Consider the following 11735-nt stretch of genomic DNA (forward strand, 5'->3'; position numbering starts at 1 on the left):
TCCTCTACTACTACTTCCATTTCATCTACTCTTGTATTACTGTCATCATCACCATCATTATTATTATTATTATTATTATTATTATTATTATTATTATTATTATTATTATTATTATCATCTAAGCTACAACCCAAGTTGGAAAAGCAAGATGCTAAAATTCCAAGGAAAAATAGCCTAGTGAGGAAAAGAAGTAAGGAAATAGGTAAACGATATGAGAAATAATTAACAATTAATAAAATATTTTAAAACCCGTAACATCAAAAGAGATATTTCAAATATAAACTATATAAAGACTTATGTCAGCCTGTTCAACATAAAAACATTTGCTGCAAGTTTGAACTTCTGAAGTTCTACGCTATTCAACTCTTCCAAGTTTTCTGAAATTTGCATCAAGAGCCTCATACTACTCTAGCATAAAAATGGTTTTATATTGCTGTAAAGGCAGCCAGTAACTTTCGTTGTTATTATTATTATTTTTTTTTTTTTGAGGGGGGGGGGGGCGATTGCTACATTGAGTATTTTCATCTGCGTACTTCACCATTTTATATCTTAAAATAAATTTCTATGTATCTTTAGCAAAGACTGATTTGAAAGTTTTAAAGGCGGCTCATGAATAGCAGAGGCAAGGGACAGTGATATCACCCCATCAAATAGGATAATGCCCTAGAGACAGACCATATGATCAGCGCCCAAGCCCCCTCTCGACCCAAGCTAGGGCCAAGGAGTGCCAGGCAATGGCTGCTGATGACGCAGCAGATAGACCTATAGGCTCCCCCAAACCCCCCATCCTTAGCTTGGAAGGATGGTGAGGTTGCAATTACCAAAGAAACTAACGAGTCTGAGCGGGATTCGAACCCCAGTCAGGTGTTCATCAGTCAGGGACGTTACCGCATCGGCCACCACTACCATAATGATATCAGGCAAAGCTTAGGAGTAGCAGAAGTAAATAATGATGTTATTACTTAATATTACTCAAGTCCTGTTCCCACCAGGCCACCAATATATAAGATAAAAGTTTCCGCCTATTCGAATGGTGAAATATCTTTCAGAAGTAGTTAATGCTTAATCATGAGGACTGATCAATAAGAATAGAGTACAAATTAGTGTTGCTATATTTGAAATGAAGCCTTGCAATCAGGACACAACTGCCTTGTAAACATGAAAACCTGAGATCAGAGAGCTCCATGACAGCTTGATCTCAATAAATATAGCACTATGGCAGTCTGACTTGAACACATAGCAGGTTTGGGTAGTCTGACTTGAACATATAGTAGGTTTGGGCAGCCTGACTTGAACACATAGCAGGTTTATGTAGTATGACTTGAACATATAGTAGGTTTGGGCAGCCTTACTTGAACACATAGCAAGTTTGGGCAGTCTGACTTGAACACATAGTCGGTTTGAGCAGTCTGACTTGAACACAGAGTCGGTTTGGGCAGTCTGACTTGAACACATAGCAGGTTTGGGTAGTCTGACTTGAACACAGCAGGTTTGGGATGTCTGACGTGAACACATAGCAGGTATGGGTATTCTGACTTGACCACATAGCAGGTTTGGGCAGTCTGACTTGAACACATAGCCGGTTTGGGTAGTCTGACTTGAACACATAGCAGGTTTGGGTAGTCTGACTTGAACACATAGCCGGTTTGGGCAGTCTGACTTGAACACATAGCAAGTTTGGGCAGTCTGACTTGAACACATAGCCGGTTTGGGCCGTCTGACTTGAACACATAGCAGGTTTGGGTAGTCTGACTTGAACACATAGTCGGTTTGGGCAGGTTGACTTGAACACATAGCAGGTTTGGGTAGTCTGACTTGACCACATAGCAGGTTTGGGCAGTCTGACTTGAACACATAGCAGGTTTGGGTAGTCTGACTTGAACACATACCCGGTTTGGGCAGTCTGACTTGAACACATAACAGGTTTGGGCAGTCTGACTTGAACACATAGCCGGTTTGGGCCGTCTGACTTGAACACATAGTCGGTTTGGGTAGTCTGACTTGAACACATAGCAGGTTTGGGTAGTCTGACTCGAACACATAGTCGGTTTGGGTAGTCTGACTTGAACACATAGCCAGTTTGGGCAGTCTGACTTGAACACATAGCCAGTTTGGGCAGTCTGACTTGAACACATAGCAGGTTTGGGCAGTCTGACTTGAACACATAGCAGGTTTGGGCCGTCTGACTTGAACACATAGCAGGTTTGGGTAGTCTGACTTGAACACATAGTTGGTTTGGGCAGGTTGACTTGAACACATAGCAGGTTTGGGTAGTCTGACTTGACCACATAGCAGGTTTGGGCAGTCTGACTTGATCACATAGCCGGTTTGGGCTGTCTGACTTGAACACATAGCAGGTTTGGTAGTCTGACTTGAACACATAGTCGGTTTGGGCCGTCTGACTTGAACACATATCAGGTTTGGGTAGTCTGACTTGACCACATAGCTGGTTTGGGCAGTCTGACTTGAACACATAGCCGGTGTGGGCAGTCTGACTTGAACACATAGCAGGTTTGGGTAGTCTGACTTAACCACATAGCAGGTTTGGGCAGTCTGACTTGAACACATAGCCAGTTTGGGCCGTCTGACTTGAACACATAGCAGGTTTGGGTAGTCTGACTTGAACACATAGTAGGTTTGGGCCGTCTAACTTGAACACATAGGTTTGGGTAGTCTGACTTGACCACATAGCAGGTTTGTGCAGTCTGACTTGAACACATAGCCGGTTTGGGCAGTCTGACTTGAACACATAGCAGGTTTGGGTAGTCTGACTTGAACACATAGTCGGTTTGGGCAGTCTGACTTGAACACATAGCAGATTAGGGTAGTCTGACTTGAACACATAGCAGGTTTGGGCCATCTGACTCGACCACATAGCTGGTTTGGGCAGTCTGACTTGAACACATATCAGGTTTGGGTAGTCTGACTTGAACACACAGCAGGTTTGGGTAGTCTAACTTGAACACATATCAGGTTTATGTAGTCTGACTTGAACATATAGTCGGTTTGGGTAGGCTAACTTGAACACATATCAGGTTTATGTAGTCTGACTTGAACATATAGTCGGTTTGGTTAGTCTGACTTGAACACATAGACGGTTTAGGAAGTCTGACTTGAACACACAGCAGGTTTGGGTAGTCTGACTTGAACACACAGCCGCTTTGAGCAGTCTGACTTGAACACATATCAGGTTTGGGTAGTCTAACATGAACATTTAGTCGGTTTGGGTAGTCTGACTTGAACACATAGCCGGTTTAGGCAGTCTGACTTGAACACACAGCAGGTTTGGGTAGTCTGACTTGAACACACAGCTGGTTTGAGCAGTCTGACTTGAACACATATCAGGTTTGGGTAGTCTGACTTGAACATATAGTCGGTTTGGGTAGTCTGACTTGAACATATAGTTGGGTTGGGTAGTCTAACTTGAACACATATCAGGTTTGGGTAGTCTGACTTGAACACATAGTCGGTTTGGGTAGTCTGACTTGAACATATAGCAGGTTTGGGTAGTCTGACTCGAACACATAGTCGGTTTGGGTAGTCTGACTTGAACACATAGCCAGTTTGGGCAGTCTGACTTGAACACATAGCAGGTTTGGGCAGTCTGACTTGAACACATAGCCGGTTTGGGCCGTCTGACTTGAACACATAGCAGGTTTGGGTAGTCTGACTTGAACACATATCAGGTTTGGGCAGGTTGACTTGAACACATAGCAGGTTTGGGTAGTCTGACTTGACCACATAGCAGGTTTGGGCAGTCTGACTTGATCACATAGCCGGTTTGGGCTGTCTGACTTGAACACATAGCAGGTTTGGTAGTCTGACTTGAACACATAGTCGGTTTGGGCCGTCTGACTTGAACACATATCAGGTTTGGGTAGTCTGACTTGACCACATAGCTGGTTTGGGCAGTCTGACTTGAACACATAGCCGGTGTGGGAAGTCTGAATTGAACACATAGCAGGTTTGGGTAGTCTGACTTAACCACATAGCAGGTTTGGGCAGTCTGACTTGAACACATAGCCAGTTTGGGCCGTCTGACTTGAACACATAGCAGGTTTGGGCAGTCTGACTTGAACACATAGCAGGTTTGGGTAGTCTGACTTGAACACATAGTCGGTTTGGGCAGTCTGACTTGAACACATAGCAGATTAGGGTAGTCTGACTTGAACACATAGCAGGTTTGGGCCATCTGACTTGACCACATAGCTGGTTTGGGCAGTCTGACTTGAACACATATCAGGTTTGGGTAGTCTGACTTGAACACACAGCAGGTTTGGGTAGTCTAACTTGAACACATATCAGGTTTATGTAGTCTGACTTGAACATATAGTCGGTTTGGGTAGTCTAACTTGAACACATATCAGGTTTATGTAGTCTGACTTGAACATATAGTCGGTTTGGTTAGTCTGACTTGAACACATAGACGGTTTAGGAAGTCTGACTTGAACACACAGCAGGTTTGGGTAGTCTGACTTGAACACACAGCCGCTTTGAGCAGTCTGACTTGAACACATATCAGGTTTGGGTAGTCTAACATGAACATTTAGTCGGTTTGGGTAGTCTGACTTGAACACATAGCCGGTTTAGGCAGTCTGACTTGAACACACAGCAGGTTTGGGTAGTCTGACTTGAACACACAGCTGGTTTGAGCAGTCTGACTTGAACACATATCAGGTTTGGGTAGTCTGACTTGAACATATAGTCGGTTTGGGTAGTCTGACTTGAACATATAGTTGGGTTGGGTAGTCTAACTTGAACACATATCAGGTTTATGTAGTCTGACTTGAACATATAGTCGGTTTGGGTCTTCTGACTTGAACACATATCAGGTTTGGGTTGTCTGACTTGAACATATAGTCGGTTTGGGTAGTCTGTTGAACACATAGAAGGGTTAGGCAGTCTGACTTGAACACACAGCAGGTTTGGGTAGTCTGACTTGAACACACAGACGGTTTGAGCAGTCTGACTTGAACACATATCAGGTTTGGGTAGTCTGACTTGAACATATAGTCGGTTTGAGTAGTCTGACTTGAACACATAGCCGGTTTAGGTAGTCTGACTTGAACACACAGCAGGTTTGGGTACAGTAGTCTGACTTGAACACACAGCCGGTTTGAGCAGTCTGACTTCAACACATATCAGCTTTGGGTAGTCTAACATGAACATTTAGTCGGTTTGTGTAGTCTGACTTGAATACATAGCCGGTTTAGGCAGTCTGACTTGAACACACAGCAGGTTTGGGTAGTCTGACTTGAACACACAGCAGGTTTGGGTAGTCTGACTTAAACACATAGCCGGTTTGGGTAGTCTGACTTGAACACATCAGGTTTGGGTAGTCTGACTTGAACATATAGTCGGTTTGGGTAGTCTGACTTGAACACATAGCCGGTTTAGGTAGTCTGACTTGAACACACAGCAGGTTTGGGTACAGTAGTCTGACTTGAACACACAGCCGGTTTGAGCAGTCTGACTTCAACACATATCAGGTTTGGGTAGTCTAACATGAACATTTAGTCGGTTTGGGTACTCTGACTTGAACACATAGCTGGTTTAGGCAGTCTGACTTGAACACATAGCCGGTTTAGGCAGTCTGACTTGAACACACAGTAGGTTTGGGTAGTCTGACTTGAACACACAGCCGGTTTGAGCAGTCTTTTTGAACACATATCAGGTTTGGGTAGTCTGACTTGAACATATAGTCGGTTTGGGTAGTCTGACTTGAACACATAGCAGGTTCAGGTAGTCTGACTTGAACACACAGCAGGTTTGGGTACAGTAGTCTGACTTGAACACACAGCTGGTTTGAGCAGTCTGACTTGAACACATATCAGGTTTGGGTAGTCTAACATGAACATTTAGTCGGTTTGGGTACTCTGACTTGAACACATAGCCGGTTTAGGCAGTCTGACTTGAACACACAGCAGGTTTGGGTAGTCTGACTTGAACACACAGCCGCTTTGAGCAGTCTGACTTGAATACATATCAGGTTTGGGTAGTCTAACTTGAACATATAGTCGGTTTGGGTAGTCTGACTTGAACACATAGTCGGTTAAGGCAGTCTGACTTGAACACACAGCAGGTTTGGGTAGTCTGACTTGAACACATAGCCGGTTTAGGCAGTCTGACTTGAACACACAGCAGGTTTGGGTAGTCTGACTTGAACACACAGCCGCTTTGAGCAGTCTGACTTGAATACATATCAGGTTTGGGTAGTCTGACTTGAACATATAGTCGGTTTGGGTAGTCTGACTTGAACACATAGTCGGTTTAGGCAGTCTGACTTGAACACACAGCAGGTTTGGGTAGTCTGACTTGAACACACAGCCGGTTTGAGAAGTCTGACTTCAACAAATATGAGGTTTGGGTAGTCTAACATTAACATTTAGTCGGTTTGGGTAGTCTGACTTGAACACATAGCCGGTTTAGGCAGTCTGACTTGAACACACAGCAGGTTTGGGTAGTCTGACTTGAACACACAGCCGGTTTGAACAGTCTTTTGAACACATATCAGGTTTGAGTAGTCTGACTTGAACATATAGTCGGTTTGGGTAGTCTGACTTGAACACATAGCCGGTTCAGGTAGTCTGACTTGAACACACAGCAAGTTTGGGTACAGTAGTCTGACTTGAACACACAGCTGGTTTGAGCAGTCTGACTTCAACACATATCAGGTTTGGGTAGTCTAACATGAACATTTAGTCGGTTTGGGTAGTCTGACTTGAACACATAGCCGGTTTAGGCAGTCTGACTTGAACACACAGCAGGTTTGGGTAGTCTGACTTGAACACACAGCCGGTTTGAGCAGTTTGACTTGAACACATATCAGGTTTGGGTAGTCTGACTTGAACATATTGTCGGTTTGGTTAGTCTGACTTGAACACATAGTTGGTTTAGGCAGTCTGGCTTGAACACACAGCAGGTTTGGGTAGTCTGACTTGAACACACAGCCGGTTTGAGCAGTCTGACTTCAACACATATCAGGTTTGGGTAGTCTAACATGAACATTTAGTCGGTTTGGTTAGTCTGACTTGAACACATAGACGGTTTAGGCAGTCTGACTTGAACACACAGCAGGTTTGGGTAGTCTGACTTGAACACATAGACGGTTTAGGCAGTCTGACTTGAACACATAGACGGTTTAGGCAGTCTGACTTGAACACACAGCAGGTTTGGGTAGTCTAACATGAACATTTAGTCGGTTTGGGTACTCTGACTTGAACACATAGCCGGTTTAGGCAGTCTGACTTGAACAGACAGCAGGTTTGGGTAGTCTGACTTGAACACACAGCCGGTTTGAGCAGTCTGACTTGAACACATATCAGGTTTGGGTAGTCTAACATGAACATTTAGTCGGTTTGGGTAGTCTGACTTGAACACATAGTCGGTTTAGGCAGTCTGACTTGAACACACAGCAGGTTTGGGTAGTCTGACTTGAACACACAGCCGGTTTGAGCAGTCTAACTTGAACACATATCAGGTATGGGTAGTCTAACATGAACATATAGTCGGTTTGGGTAGTCTGACTTGAACACATAGCCGGTTTAGGTAGTCTGACTTGAACACACAGCAGGTTTGGGTACAGTAGTCTGACTTGAACACACAGCCGGTTTGAGCAGTCTGACTTGAACACATATCAGGTTTGGGTAGTCTAACATGAACATTTAGTCGGTTTGTGTAGTCTGACTTGAACACATAGCCGGTTTAGGTAGTCTGACTTGAACACACAGCAGGTTTGGGTAGTCTGACTTGAACACATAGCACAAGGACAGGCTGACTTGAACACATAGTACAGTGGGTGTCTGACTTGAACACATAGCAGGTTTGGGTAGTCTGACTTGAACACATAGCAGGTTTGGGTAGTCTGACTTGAACACATAGCGCAAGGGCAGGCTGACTCGAACACATAACACAGTGGCAGTTTGACTGGAACACATAGCACAATGACAGTCTGACTTGATCACATAGCACAATGGCCATTTGACTTGAACTCATAGCACAATGGCAGTGAGACTTGAACACGTATCACAGTGTCAATCTGACTTGAACACATAGCAGGTTTGGGCAGTCGGACTTGAACACATAGCACACAGGCAATCTGACTGGAACAGATAGACACTGGCAGTCCGACTTGAACACATAGCACAATGACAGTCAGACTTGAACTCATAGCACAATAGCAGAATGACATGAACACATAACAAAATGATAGTCTGATTTGAACTCATAGCACAATGGCAGTCTGACATAAACGCATAGCACAATGGTAGTGTGACATGAACACATATCACAATGACAGTCTAATTTGAACTCATAGCATAATGGCAGTGTGACATGAACACATAGCACAATGACATTCTGACTTGAACTCATAGCTTAATGGCAGTCTGACATGAACACATAGGACAATGACATTCTGACTTAAACTCATAGCACAATGGCAATCTGACATGCACACATACCACAATGACAGTCTGACTTTAACTCATAGCACAATGGCAGTCTGATTTGAGCTCATAGTACAATGGCAGTCTGACATGAACACATAGCACAATGACAGTCTGACTTGAACTCTTAGCACAATGGCAGTCTGACATGAACACATAGCACAATGACAGTCTGACTTGAACTCATAGCACAATGGCAGTCTAACTTGAGCTCATAGTACAATGGCAGTCTGACATGAACACATAGCACAATGACAGTCTGACTTGAACTCATAGCATAATGGCAGTCTGACATGAACACATAGCACAATGACCATCTGACTTGAACAAATAGCACAATGACAGTCTGACTTGAACTCATAGCACAATGACCATCTGACTTGAACAAATAGCACAATGACAGTCTGACTTGAACTCATAGCACAATGGCAGTCTAACTTGAGCTCATAGTACAATGGCAGTCTGACATGAACACATAGCACAATGACAGTCTGACTTGAACTCATAGCATAATGGCAGTCTGACATGAACACATAGCACAATGACAGTCTGACTTGAACTCATAGCATAATGGCAGTCTGACATGAACACATAGCACAATGACCATCTGACTTGAACAAATAGCACAATGACAGTCTGAATTGAACTCATAGCACAATGACCATCTGACTTGAACACATAGCACAATGACAGTCTGACTTGAACTCATAGCACAATGGCAGTTTAACTTGAGCTCATAGTACAATGGCAGTCTGACATGAACACATAGCACAATGACAGTCTGACTTGAACTCATAGCATAATGGCAGTCTGACATGAACACATAGCACACTGACAGTCTGACTTGAACTCATAGCATAATGGCAGTCTGACATGAACACATAGCACAATGACCATCTGACTTGAACAAATAGCACAATGACAGTCTGACATGAACACATAGCACAATGACCATCTGACTTGAACAAATAGCACAATGACAGTCTGACATGAACCCATAGCACAATGACAGTCTGACTTGAATTCATAGCACAATGGCAGTCTAACTTGAGCTCATAGTACAATGGCAGTCTGACATGAACACATAGCACAATGACAGTCTGACTTGAACTCATAGCACAATGACAGTCTGACATGAACACATAGCACAATGACCATCTGACTTGAACTCATAGCACAATGACAGTCTGACATGAACACATAGCACAATGAGAGTCTGACTTGAACTCATAGCACAATGACAGTCTGACATGAACACATAGCACAATGACAGTCTTACTTGAACTCATAGCACAATGACAGTCTGACATGAACTCATGGCACAATGGCAGTCTGACTTGAACATATAGCGCAATGGCAGTCTGACTTGAACTCATAGCACAATGGCAGTCTGACTTGAACACATAGCACAATGACAGTCTGACATGAACTCATAGCACAATGACAGTCTGACATGAACACATAGCACAATGAGAGTCTGACTTGAACTCATAGCACAATGACAGTCTGACATGAACACATAGCACAATGACAGTCTGACTTGAACTCATAGAACAATGGCAGTCTCACATGAACACATAGTACAATGACAGTCTGACATGAACTCATGGCACAATGGCAGTCTGACTTGAACATATAGCACAATGGCAGTCTGACTTTAACTCATAGCATAATGGCAGTCTGACTTGAACACATAGCACAATAGTAATCTGTCTTGAACTTATAGCACAATGGCAGTCTGACATGTACACATAGCACATTGGCAGTCTGACTTGAGCTCATAGTACAATGGCAGTCAGATATGAACACATAGCACAATGACAGTCTGACTTGAACTCATAGTACAATGGCAGTCTGACATGTACACGTAGCACAATGGCAGTCTGACATGAACACATACCACAGTGACAGTCTGACATGAACACATACCACAGTGACAGTCTGACTTGAACTCATAGCACAGTGGCAGTTTGATATGTACACATGGCACAATGGCAGTCTGACTTGAGCTCGTAGTACAATGGCAGTCTGGCTTGTACACATAGCACAATGGCAGTCTGACATGTACACATAGCACAGTGGCAGTCTGACTTTAACTCATAGCACAATGGCAGTCTGACTTGAGTTCATAGTACAATGACAATCTGACATGAAATCATAGCACAATTGCAATCTGACATGCACACATAGCACATTGACAGTCTGACTTGAAATCATAGCACAATGGCAATCTGACATGCACACATAGCACAAGGACAGTCTGACTTGAACACATATGCATGGAAGGGTCGGCATAAGTCTGTTTTGTGGCATATAATCCGTGGCATTTGAGATTTCCCTTGATTTTGATCTTTTTGAAGGATAACTTCCATGATTTTCTTCAAAGAAATAAAAGAGCGTTAAATTTTATTCCGTAATAAATCATGGGCCATATAGGTCAAATTCTGTAAAGGAAATCCAGACATGAAAACTTGTAGAAATAGTAGAAATTTCTCCAATAGTTTTTCAAGAACAAATTATATAATACAATTTTTATTTTATAATTCGACGTTATAGAGACACTTGTGTGAACTCCCAGAAACAAAGATAGCAAGTGCCACTAGGTCAGAAGTCAAAGCAGGAAGCCACAAATGTCCTTCGGTCAATGTTAGGGCTGGACAGAGGGAGAGCGCCAGGCATCTGTCAGCGGGATGACATCCCCAACGAATGAGGATGTGTGTCCTTGAATCCCCATGAAGGGGATTTGAAATCTATGATCCGGCAGGAAAGGAGAGAGGGATCCGAAATATCCTTTGATTTCTCTCTTTCGTCTTGGTTTTGGTTATTGCTCTTTCTGTGTCTAGTTTTAAAAGATACTACTACTACTACTACTACTACTACTACTACTACTACTACTACTACTAATAATAATAATAATAATAATAATAATAATAATGATAATAATAATAATAATACGATATTATTATTATTATTATTATTATTTGTTCGTTCGTTCGTTCCAGATTGGCCGGAGCTTGTCTTGGTGGGGGGGGGGGGGGGGGCCGCTCTCAGACTAAAAGTTATAGCCCTACAATTATCATTATTACAAGTTAGTCTATAACTATAGTTGGAAAAGAAAGATGTTTTAAGCCCAAGGGCTCCAACGGGGAAAATAGCCAAGTGAGGAAAGGAAACTATAAACTAAATTAACTACGAAAGAAGAATAAACTATCAGAATAAAGTATTTCTAAAAGAGTGCCAACATTAAATTAAAGATATTAGTAAGGCTTCTGGTTGTTCCATTCTACT

The 11735-nt window shown here is 42.9% G+C and overlaps 1 protein-coding gene across 1 annotated transcript; it reads right to left on the bottom strand.

Annotated features, from left to right (window-relative positions):
• Positions 1 to 1134: 1134 nt before the first annotated feature.
• Positions 1135 to 2382, bottom strand: LOC137626047 (keratin-associated protein 10-9-like). Its single transcript, XM_068357132.1, has one exon. The coding sequence runs from the start codon at positions 2380 to 2382 to the stop codon at positions 1135 to 1137; it is 1248 nt and encodes a 415-aa protein (XP_068213233.1).
• Positions 2383 to 11735: the final 9353 nt, after the last annotated feature.

Source organism: Palaemon carinicauda, chromosome 33, assembly GCF_036898095.1.
Source record: "Palaemon carinicauda isolate YSFRI2023 chromosome 33, ASM3689809v2, whole genome shotgun sequence".
Classification (NCBI taxonomy): domain Eukaryota; kingdom Metazoa; phylum Arthropoda; class Malacostraca; order Decapoda; family Palaemonidae; genus Palaemon; species Palaemon carinicauda.

Bases quoted from the DNA above. Each gene is read 5' to 3' on its own strand.
- LOC137626047 (XM_068357132.1), bottom strand. From the start codon at position 2,382: ATGTGTTCAAGTCAGACTACCAAACCTGCTATGTGTTCAAGTCAGACA.